The sequence below is a fragment of the Microcebus murinus genome, chromosome 3 (genome assembly GCF_040939455.1).
Source record: "Microcebus murinus isolate Inina chromosome 3, M.murinus_Inina_mat1.0, whole genome shotgun sequence".
In the NCBI taxonomy this organism is placed as follows: Eukaryota; Metazoa; Chordata; class Mammalia; order Primates; family Cheirogaleidae; genus Microcebus; species Microcebus murinus.
In genome coordinates this window covers 85,839,973-85,860,098 of record NC_134106.1, presented here as the reverse complement: position 1 = coordinate 85,860,098, position 20,126 = coordinate 85,839,973, and the positions used below count along the sequence as shown (strand labels likewise).

At 37.6% G+C, this 20,126-nt stretch overlaps 1 protein-coding gene across 2 annotated transcripts in view; it reads right to left on the bottom strand.

Moving 5' to 3' along the window:
• Positions 1–4,717: 4,717 nt before the first annotated feature.
• The window catches only part of GCC2 (GRIP and coiled-coil domain containing 2), a 51,246-nt gene continuing 35,837 nt past the window's right edge, over positions 4,718–20,126 (bottom strand). For both annotated transcript variants that reach the window (XM_012737630.2, XM_076001072.1), the window contains exons 19-23: positions 19,034–19,251; positions 16,847–17,041; positions 15,580–15,719; positions 13,318–13,519; positions 4,718–6,349 (exon numbers count right to left, since the gene is read on the bottom strand). In XM_012737630.2, the coding sequence (XP_012593084.2) occupies positions 6,279–6,349; positions 13,318–13,519; positions 15,580–15,719; positions 16,847–17,041; positions 19,034–19,251 (826 nt within the window). In that variant the 3' untranslated portion in view covers positions 4,718–6,278. The remainder of the gene's footprint in view (positions 6,350–13,317; positions 13,520–15,579; positions 15,720–16,846; positions 17,042–19,033; positions 19,252–20,126) is intronic.

The window sequence follows — 20,126 nt, the reverse complement described above, 5'->3', positions numbered from 1 at the left end:
AATAAATTTTGCATAAATTTTTATTTGGGTTTTCCAAAGCAAGATACTAATACAAAATGTATTAAATCAGCAGGAGTCTATGGGGTAAAGAAAAAGGAGTTGAATATAAAATGTTTGCCAACTTGATCCCTTCTAATTTTACAATAGCTTCAGATATTAAAACCTAATTGGTTTCTTGTGCCTATGTATTATGAACACAACTCAATCTTGTGCTTTAACACTCCTCAATGGCATCTTTTGGTGGGTGCCTCATTTTGTGACATATAAGATTATTTTGTCCAACTTCAATCACATGTTCTTCCCAAGATTTCATTTCATTATCATAATGAATTTTATCACCTTAGCAAGTTGAATGTATACTTGCTTTTGAGAATTAGACAGATTTTTTCCAGTTTTCATTTACTATCTTTGGCTTTGTCTGTGATAAACTATCTTCAGGTTTTTGGAAGCTTTCAGACACAGAAATGTTGTAAGCTGAGTAAGGTCTTTTTGGTTTTCCAAGGATCGTCAACTCTTTTGTAAAAATTAACTGTTTCTCTCTTTTTTTCAACGTTTTTGCATGATTTCTTTTTCCAAAAATATCACATGACTTGGAGTTAGCTGTTCTTGAATTCTGTTTATCTCTTCTTTGTACACTTGTCTGCCCTGTAAACATCTTCATATATTTTTTTTTCTTTGAATCAGGAAGTTCCTCCATAGCTTGGTGATATTTTTAAATAGTTCTGAATTTTTTGCATCTGGGTTCTGAGCTTTGAATATGAGTAGTTGTTCTTTAAAAAAAAATCCAAGGTATGAAGTCATAGGTTTCTTTGGATAAGTAGCCATGGCAAACCATTTGGTACAGACACAAAACTGAAGGGTAAGCGCAGTTGACTTCCGCAGCAGGGTTACAACTCTGCTCCCGACCTCCCCAGGGCACTCCGCATGCTCCACATGCTCCAGCGAAGCACATCGCACCTGTGGTCAAGGCAGTGACTGGGTCCCAGTGTCATGGAGCCTCCTGGAACAACAGAACAACCTCAACAATGGCAGCTCGAATGCGTGTGCGGCACTCTTGAATTTCATAACCTGTATTTAGTCAGTAACAACATATCAAGAAACAATAAACATAGCAACATTTAGAAGAATTAATAAAAAAATCCAATCCCCCCCCTTAAAAAAACCCCAAAACCCAAACATCTATTTTCTCCTAAGTTTCCAAAACAAAGATTCAAAGAACAAAACTAACAGAAATTGCAATATTCTGGATAAACTACATTTTTTTTTATTTTGGCATATTATGGGGGTACAGATTTTAAGGTTTCAATAAATTCCCATTTCCCCCCCTCCCCCCAAAAGTCTGAGTCTCCATCATGACCATCCCCCAGATGGTGCACATCTCACTCATTATGTATGTATATACCCACCCCCTCCCCCCTCCCACCTGCCCAATACCCTATTACTGTAGTACCTATGTGTCCACTTAGGTGCTACTCAGTTAATACCAGTTTTCTGGAGAATATATCTGGTGCTTGTTTTTCCATTCTTGGGGATAAACTACATTTTAAACTGTTTTCGTTGATGAGGCAAGCGGTGACAGAAATGATCCCAAATGCCATTTTTATTAGCTTTATAAAACAATTACATTTGAATTTAAACATTAATATGTCCCTTGGAAAAGAATTATAGCCACAAACAATTATTTGACTGAATAACATTAGTGTTAACCTTCTGGGAGTGACAGTGACAAGAGTGTGCTGAAACTAGTTTGTAATTACACATTTGGAAGTGGACAATAAAAATATCTAACATTGATTGTGTATGTCCTGTGCACTGGGCACTGTACTGAGTCAGTCTTTTACTTGCATTAGTTCATCTAAGCCTGTGATATTATCCTTATTTGAAAATTAGGAAAGACTCAGAGGCACATAACAGGAATTATACAAATAAGGGTGTATTTTTCTCATATAACAAGAAATCTGAGATAGGTTATGGATAGTTCATTAACAAGAATTAATGCAAGTTCTTTGTTTTCAAATCCACCATTCTTGGCGTGTTTGTTGCCTCATGGTCACAGTATGATTTTCACAGCCCCAGGCAACACATCTACTTTCAAGGCAGAAGAAAGTAGGAAGAGTGGTGCCAAGAAGCTCTCTTTTCCTTTTCTTAAAAATCATAAGTCTTCTCAGGTGCCCACCAGAAGATTTCCTTATATTCTTCATTGGCCAGACATAGGTTAACCCTTTCATTCCTAGCTGTAAGTGAGGATGGTGAAGTATCTGTTTTTTTAACATCTGGAGTAGGAGGAGGAAGAGAAAAGGAAGTGGAAATAGCTGATGGGTCAGCTAACTTACAGTGTTCCTACATCATTTAATAGATGTGGAAACTGAGGCATAGCAAGATTAGGTAACTGATCCAGAGTCATGTAGCTAGTCAGCAGTGTAAAAGCTCTTGAATTCTGGCTTTCACCCCTAAGCCCTGCACTCCCATCCAGCATATACATTGCCTTCTCAGAGTGATATTAACTATTGAAATCATGAGATTTTTGCATATAATGTTTTGCTTATAGGATTTACTACCTTAAACTATGTCCAGAGTTAGTAGTATATTTTTCCAAATTATTTTTATTGATGTGATATAGCTGATGGATACCAATTAAATTAAATTTAACATTAGTCAAACAACATAGATTAAATGGGTGAGTTAAGAATTTATTTCTAGCATAGAATGCTATGAAATAAACCACATGGTATGAAAAGTAAGGTAGGCTGGGAAAGAGAAAAATGAAGCTATAGAGATGTTAAATGATTTTCCTTTAGTTTATCCAAATTGTCCATGAAATATAGGATTTGAAATTATTTGGTTTCTTGAGTGCACAGGAATATTTTTACATAGAGTACTTTGTGATGGTTAATTTTGTGTGTCAGCTTGACTGGAACATGGGATGTCCAGACATTTTGTCCAACATTATTTTGGGTATATCTGTGAGGGTGTTTCTGGATGAGATTAACTTTTAAATTGGTGGACTGAATAAAGCAGATTGCCTTCCCTAACGAGGGTGGGCCTCATTCAATCCCTTGGAGGTTGGACAGAACAAAAATCATGGTAAGGGAGAATTGGCTCTCTGCCTGACGTAAGTGTTCCTGTGCACTTGGACTAGAAGTACATGATCAGCTCTCTCCATTCTTAGGCCTTCAGCCTTGGACTGGGAGTATGGCTTTCCTGAGTCTTGAAGGGTGGCAGAAGGTGCCACCCCCAAATATGCCACTTTGACATAAGGATTACTTTAAGCAAAAGGCACTTGAAAAATAGCAGGTGCAAGAAGGGCATTCTAATTCTCCCCTTTTCTTCCTGAAAACAGGAAACAAAAACTCCCATGTGAAACACGCCCTCCCTGAACCAGGAGAAAATAAATATTATTTGATGGGGAGTCATAGCCAAGAGAATTCTGTACAAATAGACCTTGTTAAAATGATTCTTATCTTCCTTTAGCCTCCTATATAATTGAGTTACTTTTGCACAATTGGCTCTCTGTTCAACGTAATATAACATGTAGGTTTTGTCATTTCTTTTTTGGGGGGAGGGGCAGAGTCACACTCTGCTGCTTGGGCTAGAGTGTGTGGCGTCAGCCTAGCTCACAGCAATCTCAAACTCCTGGGCTCAAGCAATCCTCCTGCCTCAGCCTCCCAAGTAGCTGGGACTACAGGCATGCGCCACCATGCCCGGCTAATTTTATATATATGCATATATATATATTTTAGTTGTCCAGCTAATTTCTGTTTTTTAGTAGAGATGGGGGTCTCACTCTTGCTCAGGCTGGTCTTGAACTCCTGACTTTGAGCGATCCTCCTGCCTCAGCCTCCCAGAGTGCTAGGATTGCAGGCATGAGCTACCATGCCTGGCCTTTTTTGGTGTGTTACATCATTCACCAAATACCAAAATGTGTCTTTAGGGGAACCTTCACACCCTCAATACTATACATTTCCAGCTATATCAGTAGCTAACATGGAATTTAAAAAGAATACAAAGTACTGTATGTCTTTAGCAAGCCTTAACTTCGCTTGTAGTCCAGTTATAATTTTTACAAAGTTTGTTTAATGGAATGTAATTCTTAACCTTAAACTATTCAGAGCACAAGCAAATCTCATTGTACAGAAGAGATGTCTTAAAATCAGAGGTCTGGAACTGATGGTGCATCAGTCCCCACTCTTCAGGGACTGTAGGAATTCAGCTCCTAAGAAATCAGGGAGTGATGAGTGCACCCGGCCCAGGGATGGAAAGCTGCTTCTCACCATAGGCCACTTGCAGTCTGGCTGGCACGTCCACTCGTCTCCCAGGTCAGCTTGGTTCCTCTTTCTTGTGGCATCTGTGTTTCTCTCCCTCCCTCTGCCTCTCCCCATTTCCCAGTCCAAATTTCCAAAGAACTCGAAACCACTGCCTCTAACTGAACAAAGTCCTTCATCTAAGGCCACCCTTAGGTTGGCAGCCTTAGCTAGACCGAATCCATGCCTATCTTGCCCAAAGAACAGCCTCATGTTGCTTCCAGGTTCAGCGGGAAGGAGGGCGTCAGAAATGGCAGGTCTATATGGCACATACAAAAGGGTCTACATTCTCTCAAGCACCTAATAGGTATGAATGGTGTCAGATTGTAGTAAAGGACATTGCAATTCCAATTTATAAACCAATGTAAAACCCCAAAGAGACAATATATGACAAAAGAGCAGCCACAAAAATATACAGTTAAACATATTTAATAGGAATATTAAAATATTACATCTCCTCTCATTGCTGAAACCATGAAAGAATATGCCTTTTGTAATCAAAGTAATACTTATCATGCAAAAGATATTTTTGTTATTACATTCATAAGTAGAGACTGTATTTCAAAAAAAGTTTATATAGAATTCAAAAGGTCTACACTCAAAAAGAAAGTGAAATTTATTTAAATACTATTACATTGTATGCTGCTGGCATACTCACATTCACAGTTTAAAAGTAAAAAAACTAAACTCAGAGTCAAATCTGAAATAGATGCATTTTTATTAATATATTCACTAGGTAGGTCTGTTCTTCTCAGACAGGAGGAAAAAAGAACAAACTCAACATGTCAGCAGTAAATCTCAGTTAAACTCATTTGGAAACCAAAGTTCTACATAACCAAAGTAAAAAGTTCTTTCTCCAGTGAGACTAAAAATCAAGAGTATAAATTGGGAAGGCTTAAGAGAACTTCAGAGAGCATACTTTGTGGTGATTAACAAACACACATTAAAAAATAGAATTCTCCAATTTTTGATTTAAGAACACCATTTTGATCTAGTTCTTAAAACATATTCATAGGCATCAAAGGCAAGTAACATCATTATCTAGGGTTATTCACAAGAACCATGAAAATGTGGCACTGACCTGGGTGTCTTTCTGAAATCCCTCCTGATTGAAACCTTATGGAACGACATTATCTACCAAAACACTAGAAGCACCAATTTCATATTTAGATATAGTGCTGAAAAATACAGTCACTGTTATGATGTTTTTATTTGGGGAGATGGAGAAAATTCTTGATACAGACTCATTGCTTGCAAGTAGTGGTACCATACCAAGAGCCTGGAGAGACACCATGAAAGTACCCCAACTTGGTGGTGGTCTCATCTGTTCATAGTTAGTGTTACACCAGCCAGTACTAGGGCTTCTGACAACATGAGTTCTGAGAAAATATATTTTAGAGAAAAAAAAAAACTCAGTTTATTTTAAACTAAATAACTAACCTGTATTTTAACTTAGCATAATTAACTATAGCATATTTACTTCACGGCTGCTTAATAACGTAAGTCAACTTTACAATAAAGCATTTTCCTTCATATTTTAGTCACCAAATTTTCTCAACAATTTATAGATAGTAACAATCTATCTGCAAATCTGACTTTGCAATAAATAGTCTTGAAACACTATTTTAAAAACCTAAATTCCAGTTGGTACAGACCAAATTTAGTTTAACTTCAAAATTCACAGTACTGATGAGGTTCCAAAGAAGGGGAGTGAATTCATTCCTTGTGTTTTCATTCTGGCAGCATGCAGGGAGAGCACGGGAGTTCAAGGGCTGTGGACTGGTACCAACTCCTTATGCTGCTGTACTTTTACTTCCAGCTGAGACTTTAAAAATATATCTGTCATATATATGTACAAATATATGTAGATGTGAACATATATACACACTTTTTGACAAAAGAATGACAGTAATATACATGAACCATTTTTGCAAAATGGATTCTATTTGGTTAATGAAGAATTTTCTTTCCATCAATCTATCGAAGTCCAGACCAACTATGCAGATAGGATGCCCATCCAGAAGAACGGGAAGCATTTTCTTCCTCACCTTTGGAAAGTTAGGGAAAAAAAAAGACAAAGTTTCTCAATGTGAAATCTATGTTCTAGAATCACTCTATAATATAAGCAAATAATATCATATTCATTGATTATATACAATCCTTTAGACATGAGTTCCTATTCTAAATTTCTCTTTCTTAAGGATATGACATTGGATTTCCTTAGATGAACCAATTTAATAGCTACTTTTATGTTTTATATTTTAACTCTAAAACAGTGATACGCAACATGAAGCAATGTAGAACTTAATCATCAGATGGCTCAGCAGTGCTGAGACAGGATGCATTTGCTCTTGCCCTGGAGGTTATTCTCTCCTGATAATGCTCTGTATCCTCTCCAAATCAAATCAAGCACTTGCAGTGGGTATGTGAGCATGCATTCTCTTCCTGCCAGTCTGGAGATGATCAAAAAGTTTATGATAGGCTTGGCTTATTTTCCTATTGGGTTGTTGGACTTTTTTCTCTTTATTTACTTCTAAAAAGTGTTTGACCTTGGTGTGTGTATGATGTACTAAGGGACAATATTCAGTCCTGTAAACTGTAACCTAGTTTGGGAGTAAAGAAGATGTAGAGAAGCAGCTTCTAGCTCTTGCTTGAGTAGCAAATTTGAGATTCCAACTTTGCAGAGAAGTACTATATGGCTAACTTATCTGGGGAGCGAAGCTGACTCACCATAAGTTTTATCTCAGAAAAAAAACACCCAATTAGTGAACTGTGCTGAGATTCAACAGGCAGGGGGCAGGGTGAGTTAACATTTGTGACACAAGTAGAGGAGCAACTTATATTTCTTAGCAGTGCCTCCTTGATGTTACTTGTTTGGGGATTGCTGTTGCACTCTAAGTTGTCTTACCTTACACAGAGGGTTGACAGGCTGCTCTGAGCAGCTTATGACACCTGCTTGAAATTTAAGTTGGGCCCATAATAGGTGCTTTATTTTAAGAAGTTTTTTTTTTTTTTTATTTCGGCATATTATGGGGGTACAGATTTTAAGGTTTCAATAAATGCCCATTTCCCCCCTCCCCCCAAAAGTCTGAGTCTCCATCATGACCATCCCCCAGATGGTGCACATCTCACTCATTATGTATGTATATACCCGCCCCCCTCCCCCCTCCCCCCTGCCCCCTGCCCAATACCCTATTACTGTAGTACCTATGTGTCCACTTAGGTGCTACTCAGTTAATACCAGTTTGCTGGAGAATATATCTGGTGCTTGTTTTTCCATTCTTGGGATACTTCACTTAGTAGTATGGGTTCCAGCTCTAACCAGGAAAATATAAGATGTGGTATATCACCATTGTTTCTTAGAGCTGAATAGTACTCCATGGTATACATATACCACATTTTATTAATCCATTCTTGGATTGATGGGCACCTGGGCTGTTTCCACAGCCTTGCAATTATGAATTGTGCTGCTATAAACATTCGAGTGCAGGTGTCTTTTTTGTATAGTGTCATTGGATCATTTGGGTAGATGCCCAGCAATGGGATTGCTGGATCAAATGGTAGATTCACTTGTATCGCTTTAAGGTATCTCCATATTGCTTTCCACAGAGGTTGAACTAGTTTGCAGTCCCATCAGCAGTGTAGGAGTGTTCCTCTCTCTCCGCAACCACGCCAGCATTTATTGTTTGGAGATTTTTTGATAAAGGCCATTCTCACTGGGGTTAAGTGATATCTCATTGTGGTTTTGATTTGCATTTCCCTGATGATTAGGGATGTTGAGCATTTTTTCATATGTTTGTTGGCCATTCTTCTGTCTTCTTTAGAAAAATTTCTGTTCAAGTCCTTTGCCCACTTTTTAATGGGGTTATTTGATTTTTTCTTCCTAATTTTCGTGAGTTCTAAGTATATTCTAGTTATCAGTCCCTTATCGGATGCATAGGATGCAAAAATTTTCTCCCATTCTGTAGGTTGTCTGTTTACTTTCATGACTATTTCTTTGGCTGTGCAGAAGCTTTGTAGTTTGATCATGTCCCATTTATTTATTTTTGTTGCTGCTGTGATTGCCTTTGGGGACTTCTTCATAAACTCTTTGCCCAGGCCGATGTCTAGGAGAGTGTGAAGTTTGATGTTGCTTATCAGAGTTAGGTAACCTACTTTATTCCCTAAGCTAATGTTTCACAAATATACCAAAATCCATAGAAAGAAAAACATTTTACATAGAGATCTGATACAATCAGACACCAACATTTGTGTATATAACTAGAGTTTCAAGAAACAATTCTTAACTTTACTAGATTCAACACATTCTTTGACTTTCTCTTTTTATTTTAAAACATATTTTGGATGTGATCCATCAAATCAATTTCACTATTCACTAATGGGTAGTAACTTGAATGAAAAATGCTGTTATAAGCTTTACACAAAATTAGAGATCACAAACATAATTTCCAAGGATATAAGGAGGCAAGAGGTATTTGTGTCATTTGTTCTGCTGGTCCTGCCCCCTTCAGTGCCAGGAAGAGTGGCTCTCAGATTCTTTCTTCTGGCATCCCACATGTGCAACATTGGTTATTATCTTCAGCGCCTTGGTAATGACATGTCCCTGGTGCCCCAGTAAGGCCCTGAGCTCATATCTGTAATATGGCAACACGTTTCCTCTGCATGTCTTTCCTTCTTACACCTTCTACCTAGGAAATTATCCTTTTGCCTAAAGTACATTGTTGAGAATTTCCAATGGAGGCAAATTCTTAAAGTTTCTGTTTGTCAGAAAAGATCTTGAAACATACTTTTACAAGACTGGCAATTATTTCTTTCAGCACATGGGAGACAGTCTTACACCAGTGCTGCTGATTACGTTGACTGTGAGTCTGTTACTCTTGCAAAGGTGAAGCAAAGTGTCTTCTTTCCCTGGCTGCTTTTGAGATTAATTTGTTTTTTGGGGGGCAGTTTCACTTTTATGTGAATAGAGAGAGGTAGATTTCTTTTTGTTTTTGATTCTGCTTGAGATTTTTTTAAATCTGTAGATGAATATCCTTCATCAATTCTGGAAGATTTTCAGCCATTCTCTTCATATATTATCTCTGCCCCATTCTTTCTTTCCTCTCCTTTGTAACTTCAGTTAGTAAATGTACGTTTGATAGCTTCTTTCTAGTCTCTGTATCTTTTACTTACCTTTCTGTTTCTTTCATCTTTTTGTTTTTCCATGTAGAATTCTGCACAATTCTTTCTGACCTATCTTCTAGTTTATATTCTCTCTTAAGCCATATCTAAATCTGCTGCCAAATCATCACTGTTTTTAATTTTTATAAGTTCTCTTTTATTTACTCACATAGATAACAAGTAATACTTTTAAAAAGCAAATTAATTTAAGTTTAATAAGTGGAGTTTTCCTGTATGTTTACAAGACTTAGAAAAAGCTTGTTTTAGGGTTCTGGGTTTCTAATGAACTCTATTTTTTCTATTTATGTGTGTGTGTTTGTGTGTGTGTGTATGTGTGTATATATATATCTTTTATGAAATTACTTAAAAATATCTGTTATTGGGATCCCTTAGGTTAGTCTTTTTTTTTTTTTTTTTTTTTTTGCGACAGAGTCTCACTTTGTTGTCCAGGCTAGAGTGAGTGCCGTGGCGTCAGCCTAGCTCACAGCAACCTCAAACTCCTGGGCTTGAGTGATCCTTCTGCCTCAGCCTCCCGAGTAGCTGGGACTACAGGCATGCGCCACCATGCCCGGCTAATTTTTTATATATATATCAGTTGGCCAATTAATTTCTTTCTATTTATAGTAGAGACGGGGTCTCACTCTTGCTCAGGCTGGTTTTGAACTCCTGACCTTGAGCAATCCGCCCGCCTCGGCCTCCCAAGAGCTAGGATTACAGGCGTGAGCCACAGCGCCCGGCCCCTTAGGTTAGTCTTTTACGCCTTTCAATCAATGGACCCTCAACTTATAGGAGCCACTTAGGTGTTAGCAATACCTACATTACATTAAACATGGTAGGCTCTTAAGGGAGACATGCTAAATATTTTGAAATCATATCACTGTTCCATGGAAAAGCTATGCTTTAATTTAAAAATACATACATTAGCCAGACGTGGTGGCTCATGCCTGTAATCCTAGCATTCTGGGAGGCCAAGGCAGGCAGATTGCTTGAAGTCAGGAGTTCAAAAACAGCCTGAGCGAGACCCTGTCTCTACTAAAAATAGAAAGAAATTAATTGACCAACTAAAAATATATATAGAAAAAATTAGCCGGGTACGGTGGCGCATGCCTATAGTCCCAGCTAGTCGGGAGGCTGAGGCAGTAGGATCGCCTGAGCCCAGGAGTTTGAGGTTGCTGTGAGCTAGGCTGATGCCATGGCACTCACTCTAGCCTGGGCAACAAAGTGAGACTCTGTCTCAAAAAAATAAATAAATAAATAAAAAATACATATATTGTTCTTAAAGTCCTGGTTAATTTTACAATGATAAAAATAGTTTTACTTTAGATAGAATTATTATTTTTAATTTAAAAAATAATACATAAAAGCAAATGATAATGAAGAATAATTACTAAATATATACATGATGTTTTCTTATTTTGGATCTTGTTACAACAATGCTATTGTGGCTATGATAATGTACCTTATAGTTTGCAAAATTGAGATTACTATCAGTATTGAGCTCATTCCTTCTTCATCATTATAAAGATATATTCAGAAAACAGATTCAAAGAAACTATCAATACTACTTATGAAGTATTTCTGCAAAAAAATTAAGCCTGAATGTTATCAGTCCTCTATATCAAGGTATGGGCCCCTAGACCAGGAGTATCAGCATCTAATTACTAAAAATACAAAATCCTGGGTCAGAAACTAGGGTGGGATCTAGCAATTGGAGTTTTTTTTTTTGGAGACAGAGTCTCACTTTGTTGCCTGGGCTAGAGTGCCATGGCGTCAGTTTAGCTCACAGCAACCTCAAACTCCTGGGCTCAAGCAATCCTTCTCTTCTGCCTCAGCCTCCTGAGTAGCTGGGACTACGGGCATGCACCACCATGCCTGGCTAATTTATATATATGTGTGTGTGTGTGTGTGTGTGTGTGTATGTATGTATGTATGTATATTTAGTTGTCCAGCTAATTTCTGTCGAGTTTTTTGTAGAGACAGGGTCTTGCTCTTGCTCAGGCTGGTCTCAAACTGAGCTCAAATGATCCACCATGCCTGACCGCAACTGGAGTTTTAATGATCAAATGATTCTGATGCCTGCTCAATTTTGAGGATGACTCTAATCTATCTGTTTAGTTAAAAGTTACAGGGGAAGGAGAAACATGTTAAAGAGCACCAACAAGATGAGGTCAGTCACTCAAAAGTAGGACATCCAGACATTCTGGGTCTACTGATGTCTTAACAAGTACATAATATGACCACATTTTCCTGAAAATAAGACAGGGTCTTATGTTTATTTTTCCTCAAGAAGACATCCTAGGGCTTATTTTCAGGGGATATGTTATTTAAGTACAATACAACAATCTACATTTATTCAAATATAGTTAAGTCGTCTTCTTCTGGAACATTACCATAACTCTCCAAACCTCAAATTCCATACTGAATTTCTTGTGACTCTATTTCCTTTAGAATCATTGGCCCCAATCTCTCATGTAGAGTAATAGAGCTCTCATGGGGCAGATGAGAAGGGCTGCTCATCTTCTTTACTGCTCCGTGAAGCAATGCATGGGTTGTGCAGATATGCTGCGTGGCCACGCCCATCATTAGGTCTTATTTTCAGGGTAGGTCTTATATTGCACAAATGCTTAGAAATCCTGCTAGGGCTTATTTATGGGTAAGTCTTATTTTGGGGGAAACACGGTACCTATAAGTATTTTTGTCCCCCACCTGGTTCAATTATAACTGGATCTAATCAGAGATCTAACTTCCTATTTACAGGCAATTGGAACAAATTCAATGCTACCTTGAACTACCAAAGCCAGCAGACAGGACTGCTATAGGACAAATGACCAATTTCTTCAATTAATAAATCGCACATTTAAAAAAGGAACACGGAATTGTTATCATTAAAAATCCCCCAACAAAACAAAGCTTAAGGAACATCAACTAAATGCAATGTATGAGCACTATTGGGGATATTGTAAAAAGACATTTGTGATAATCCAGGAATAATAAACACGAACTAGGTATAGATGACAGGAATCCAATAAACACTGATATTCATTGGGAAAATGAAATGATGTGTGAGATTTGCTTTAAAATCTCTAGCTTTCCCCTATCCCTGCCAAAAGATTGCTCATGAATTGAAAACTATTAGAGACATCAGCTGTTAAATAACTGATAACTAAAAGGGACATTATACTAGTTTCCCTGTATGCTTCAAAAGGTCAACAATAAAAACATTTCAAACTAAAACAAAAATGAAGGCATGATTCTTAAGATGCAATCTGAAATCAGGGAACTACAGCAGCTATATGTGAAGCATTTCAAAAGAGTTTATGGCATCACAGTATTAAATCTACTTGGCATGAAAATCTAAATTCCAACTACAAGACAGCTTTAAAGCTGCATTTGCCTGGAAATTGGAGTTCTGGATGTGGACTATATGTGTTGGGCTATATGACTCTGGTATCCCTAGACTATCTGGGAAGCAGAAAGAGGGCTGAGGTAAGAAAGGAACAAGTCAAATACATGTCAAAAGTAAAACTAAACCACATTGAGCTCAACACCAGGAAACAAATCCAATTTTCAAAGAGCTAGAAGATCAAACTAAGCATTATATTGTATTTTGCTGAATGTTAAAATTATATAAATGTACTACAGTTGCCCCCACATATTAAAAAGTCAGCCCTTCAAATCTAGTCACAGCTTACACATACGATAGAACCAATCCAAATGAGCAAAATTTAAAAATTACAATTTTAAAAGCCGTAGGGTCATGAAAAAGGTTATAAGCACACATACAAATTCTCAACCACAAAGCCAACATTTAATTTAAGTTATAAAACAGAAGTTGTATGACTCTGCTTTCACCCACCTTGAGCAATGGCAGCAAGTTTTCCCTTTTCTTCAGGGCTGAGCTGCAACATTGTGTCAATAACAGGAAGAAGCCTCTCTCTTTCACTACCTGGCTTCAGGAATATGAACTGTAGCAAGACATTCTTCAAGTATTCCAGGTTAGCTACAGACTTTTCTCGCTCTTGATTTCTTTCCAATCTTCTTATTTCACTTTTGAGAAGCTGGTGTTAGGAGAAATGAGTTAAAAATGGGTTTTAGGAGCTTATGGTTAAACATGGCAGACTGAATACATGCATTTTCCCTCTTTCCCCTAAAACCTCTCTCCCCTCCTGCAAATGTCAATAAAAAAGCCAGGAAGCAGATGAAGAAGTAGAAGTGACTCAGTCCAGCAGCTTACCAAGCTTACCAGCTTACCACCAACAAGAGAAGAGGACATATCCTGTGTAAATACCAATCAGTTCCTGCCTCAGAAGCATAGGGTATCGTGGAAATGGGGCTGAAAGTTGACATAAGGAGCAACTGGGGCCATAGGTTGGTACCATGATGCTCCCTCCGCCTTCTACTCTCTAAAGAAACTGAGCCAGCGGGGTTTGGGGGCTATGGGACAACAGACACACTGTGAGTAGTGTGAATTGGCCTGAAAATGGGCTGAAGTGAACATTCACAGCTTCCACAAGGCCCCACCCCTGCCCTGCTCCCAGAGCCCCAGGCAGTTAAGATGCCCACAATTAACAGCACTTAAGCAAAACAGAAGTTGAGTTCAGGATATACTTAAAATTCAAGAATATAAGACAATATACAATACTATCAGAAAAACGGGGCAAAGGATGATATGAAAAAGGTAATAGTACGTTAAAGTCTTTGAGGAAGATTTCTGGGTTGAAACAACGCTGTAGCTTTTGTTATATTTTCATTATTTCAGGTTAGTCCAGGAAAGTCAGTCAACTTTGTCCTAAAACCTAGGGTCATTTTAAAAAGTGATAATAAAAAAGACTAAGGAATTATATAATATATATTTGTAGAAATATAACATTTAAATAAGTCACTTAGGTTCACTAGGCTAGACAGTGATTTGTCAGATGTGATAATGTTTTGACTAGTGGGAAAATGTTAAGTATTTAGTGATGAGATGTCATGACAGCTACATTTTACTGTAAATAACTGAATAATTCAGCTCTAGAAAAATTAACCTGACAAGGACAGCTGGTGGCCCTACACAGAGGCAGGATTTATTTAGAGCAGCAAAGTGTAGGGGCAAAAGCATGCAGTTTTCAGACAGACATGAGTTTCAATTTTGCTCCACCATTTGCCAGCTTCAATTTTCTCTCAGCCAGCAATTACGAGATTAAATAAGATAACGTATGCAAAGCCCCAGGTCTTTGTCATCAGAACTTCTCAATAATAGTATGACCATATACTCAATAGTATGATTTACTAGCAAGCCAGGGTGGAAAGATCTCACTTGAGTAATCCTCAACTGCTCCACAACATTCCTAGATGTTGCCTGTGTCCACTATAATTAGGAAAAGCTTCCTATGCCACTTTGCCATCTCCACCTATAAACTGTGTTAAGTAGTTCAGTGCCATAAACATCAGATTAACAGTATGAATTAGAAATGCTCCACTGTTTATCTTTAGAATTTAAAGACCTGTGTTAAGTTCTATTTAAGCATGTGTAGGACAATGACTTGTGCACATCTAATTTCTGAATCTGTGATAGTTTCTTAGAAAAAGTAGGAATTGGCTGGGCATGGTGGCTCATGCCTGTAATCCTAGCACTCTGGGAGGGAGATGGGCAGATCGTTTGAACTCAGGAGTTTGAGACAAGCCTGAGCAAGAGCAAGACCCCGTCTCTACTGAAAAAAAATATAAAGAAATTAGCTGGACAACAAATATATATATATAGAAAAATATATATATAAGAAAATTAGCTGGGCATGGTAGCACGTGCCTATAGTCCCAGCTACTTGGGAGGCTGAGGCAGGAGAACTGCTTGAGCCCAGGAGTTTGAGGTTGCTGTGAGCTAAGCTGATGCCATGGCATTCTAGCCTGGGCAACAGAGTAAGACTGTCTCAAAAAAAAAAAAAAAGTAGGAATTAAAAAATAGTCTTTATATAATAGATTTAAGAGCAGTATTTCTCACTGTCAGAAATCTAGTATAAAGAATCAAGCCATTATGGATGCATCTGAAATGTGAATTTTTAAACCTGGGCACATATGTATGAAATGTCAAGAAAACCAAACTGGTGGTTTTCATAGTGACCAGGTTTTTTGGCCTCACCTTAATTTGCTCCATAAGGATCGCATTGGTTGCTTCTGTTTCCCGCAGCAGGCTATTTAAGTGGTCCGCACTTTTTGAGGTGGAACTCAGCTTTTGAACCAATTCTTCTTTGGTAAATTCAGCATGCCATAAAGGAGGCTCTGCAAGATGTTCCAAGAATTAATTTTTAAAATCAGAGATTACAGATAAAGATTCTAAGAAAAACATCTTAATACAAATATCTTACTCTGTGATATTATATAGGTCTCTTTGAATCTCTTTGCAATTCATCTATTCAACATGCCCCAATGAAAGGGCTGCATGTTGAATAAAACTCAAATAAGACAGTATCTCTATTGTACAGCATGTAATGTAACTAAATACAAGCCCTATGAGTCCCAATGTCAGGACTGTATTTTTAGACCATTCCATTAGTTTTATGATGCATCCTCTTTCCATCTATTAATATTTCAAGAACTTATGTCATTTCACTTGTAAATGAGGGAAGCATTAACATTTACTGGTCACATATCATGGACCCTCCTCAGAGTCTTTTCTGTGGTAGAGTAGGTATCATTATTCAAATTTTATAGATGAAAGAACAGGCTCAGTTGACAAGAAATTCTGGCAAACATCACAAAGCCAAGTCTGATTCTGGAGTCTGTTGCCACTCTATCATGATGCGTCCTTGTCACCACTATTAACTTTGCCTGAAAGAACCTTGACTGGCAGTTTCTACCCCACATGGTCAATGACCATGAATACAATATCCTTTATTACAGGTGATCCTGAAACTTCAGGAAGATGACAAGCAGATTCCCCCTGAATCATGAACAGTAATATTCCTTATAGGTAAGAATAAAATATACCAAAATTTTACATTTAAAAATGCAAACTTAGCATTACTTCAGCAAGAGGAACAAATGAAAATTGTTAGTGTCTTGAAGGGTGAGAGAATACTTTATCCTACTTTCTAATGCCACTATAGAACTTTCAACCACCTATTTCTGGTTCAAGCCTGAGGTAGCTAACATTTTATTTTAAAAAACGATTTGTTTCATAATTTGAACTGATGGTGGAACAGTGAAAAGAAATTTTATTGGAGTGGCTCAATAAAAAAAGCATATATGACTTAGAGTAATATTAATGAAGAAAATAAAATTAAATAAGAAAAACATTTTTGTGCTTCATGGAAGAGCCCTATAAAGACGAAAGAGGAAAGGAAAGGAAAGGGAAGGGAAGGGACAGGGAAAGGGAGAAAAAAACGTATTCAGGCAGAGTAAAATACCAAGTTTAGTTTCAGGAGAGTTAAGGAGCTGCTCTAAAGACTGTGTGTGTGTGCTGGTGGAAGACACAGACTCCGTGTCAGTTGTCTCCATCCCTTCCCCCTCTTCCCGGGTCACGGTGTGCATGTCAAAAAGTGGGAGGTCTGCATTTCTTCTGTCTCGAAGGTTCTTCAAAGGTTGGTGGGAAGAAGCTGGGCCTATTAAAAACAAGTTTTTAAAGGGTAAGTGTGAGATAGTTCAAATTGATGGATTCAGCCTTAATAGAGATATATAATAAAATTAAAATGTCAAATGATAGGGTAGGGAAATTAAACAATTAGAAGATAAGTAAATAATATCTGAAGAAAGAATTGCTAAAACATTTCTTACAATTTAGTCATTGAACTTTTAACCATTTTAGTCATTTCATTAAAAGCTATAAATTAATTGCTACTAGCTAGCTAAGATTAATTGCTACTAGCTAGCTGTTAGATAACATTAACAAAGCTCATATGAATACTACTTATTTTTATTAATTTAGGGTACCAGGCCATACTATTACTAAATACTGGTAGACATTCAAAAACTAGATTCTAGTTATTTTTTCTGGATTTGGTATTTCAGATTGCTGCATACTTCCTGACACAACACACCTGCTGAAGTTTGTTTGGCAGACGTTCTTGATCACTGCCCTTACACCTTCACCTCTGCTGGTTCCCAAAGTTGCCACTCACACCTACAGCACTAAGACAACAAGAGTCCAGAATCCAATGCAGGGAACTAATCAATTACATCACTTGAGCAAGGCTTTCCTGTTTGCTGTTACTGAATACTTGTACAGAATTGTAAAGTTTTTAAGACACTTTCAAATACATTTGTTTATTGACCTCAAGAAATCTGAAATTAAGAGAAATTTAATGACATTGTCCAAGGTCTCACAGCTGAGTTAATGCCAAAATTCCAACCCAGTTTTTTAACTTCAAATTTCATTTATTTTCCATTCTATAAAGTTGCCTCCTCTGTCCTTTCAAACCTTAGTTAGCCTTAGCTGCCCTTTCTGAAGCACTCACTGGGTTTCTGATACTTTGTTAACTGCATATATGATGTCGATTCCTAGATTCCATTCTGTTCTGTAACCTGTTTGTCCCTGGCTGATTACTCCCTTTGTTGACTCTTGGCATACGTTAAATTTTTCTGAAGTTGGTTTCTGACCCTGACAAGTGACCTGTAGCTGCCAACACTCTAGTGATAATATTTTCCATGAGAAAAAAACACTATCAACTTACTACTAAAATATGTCATAGTCATGCCTGATACTTTCCCATCTTTTTCTGCAAATAGAAGACATTGGGTGTAGCTGAAAAAATTCCAATGAGTTAGAAATTTGGAAGAGAAGAAGCTGTATTGGTCCAACAATTCTACAAATTTAGTACTGCTTGAGTGTTTCTAAATTTCTTGCTCTATCCCTAATGTTTCTAATTAAAAAATAGACGTATATGATGATTGACAATGGAGAACACCAAACAGACACAGTGAATACTAGAATTATGACACATGTAATCAGACTGACAGAGTATGTTTAAGTCAGAGAAAAAGAAATAATCCTTTACATGGAGGGTAATAAATACATGAAAATTAGTATTCTCAAAGGTTATACAGGCTTATGTAAGCATAAATCAAGAAGGGTTCAAATATCTTCCCAGTAAGCAAATTTTGGAATTCATTATCACAGAATTGACATTGGCTGTCACCTAATACATTTTTTACTTTCTTAAGAATTTGTGAAGAATGTATTTAAGTCTGCAGTTCCCAACCCCTGGGCCATGGACTGGTACCAGTCTGTGGCCTGTTTGGGTCCAGACCCCAGAACTCTGTCGCACTCCACGCCACCCACCCCCCCCACCCCCCGCCCTTGGTCCGTGGAAAAATCGTCTTCCATGAAATTTATGAACGGGCATGGGGTTGGGGAGCACACAGCAGGAGGTGAGAGGTGGGCAAGCCAGTGAAGCTTCATCTGTATTTATAGCCATTCCTATTGCTTGTATCACTACCTGACTTTTGCCTCCCCACTAACCTGCCCCACCCCCAGTGCATGGAAAAATTGTCCTCCATGAAACCGATCCCTAGTCCCAAAAAGGTTGGGGACCACTGATTTAAGTGATATAAACACATGAAAACGTGAACTAATACTTCCTTGGGTACATACATACTTCTTGTGGGAGGTTCATTCTTCAGCTGGAAGAGCTGTGCCTCCACCTTGGACAGCTGCTGCTGTAAAGTCTCCACTGTCTTTCTGTGCTCTTCCTGTAGATGCCGCACTTGGTCTCGGAAACTGTTTCGAAGGGCCTCATTTTGGGACGTTAGTTGACTCACAGTCTGTGCATGTTCAGACTTCACCATCATGTTCTCTGATTGTATTGAACATAACCTGAAACATGAGAGGAACTTAGTACATATAAGATCTTTCAACTTTATATACTGACTTTCTCAACTGAGTTCTCCAAGAAAATTATAATAGCTCTAAGGCATCTACTGAATATATAAATCAATTTCTCTACTAAATATCTATAATGTACTAGCTATGTAACAACTTACGTATAATAGAAATGACACCGGCTGTCATCTAGTTCAAATTGTTTTCTATGTCCCATAGTTCAGATGAAGAACCTCACTTAAGAAACTGTGTTGCATTCTTCAGACAAGTAATTTCCTTCATGGTTCATCAGAAAATATGACTATATTTATAGCATAAATTAATTTTACTCTGAAAATATGAAAAAAACCACTTTCTTTCAATTCACAAAAAAAAAAAAAAACTTTAAAGTACCCATTTTTAACTCAATTAACATCAAACAAACCCTAGGACTTGTTTTCTATAGCCATTTCCAAATTTTGCTGTACATCAGAATTGCTGGGATTCCTTGCTGAAAATACACACATCTAGTTTTCATGCTATAGCCAATTAATCAGAACCTCCACTGGTGGTCCTAGGATTTACTTTCAGCAGTTCTCAATGTGATTTTTATGTAATCAGCCTGAAATTAGCCAGTGGATCTACAATTGGGGAACCACTACTTTTACTGGTTTACTTGTAGTTTTCATGTTTTATATGTTTGGTGTAGATCCTTCCTTTTTACATAAGGGATCCAACAAGTACTCTTTCTTTCCTAAAAACTCAAATAATTCAGAAGTATTTAGAGAAAGAAGTGAAAGCCCTTCTTTACTCACTCCCATCCCCAGCAGTATAAAATGCCAATTCCAGTGATAAATAAACATTGTTAAGTTTGGCATGTGCCTTTCCAA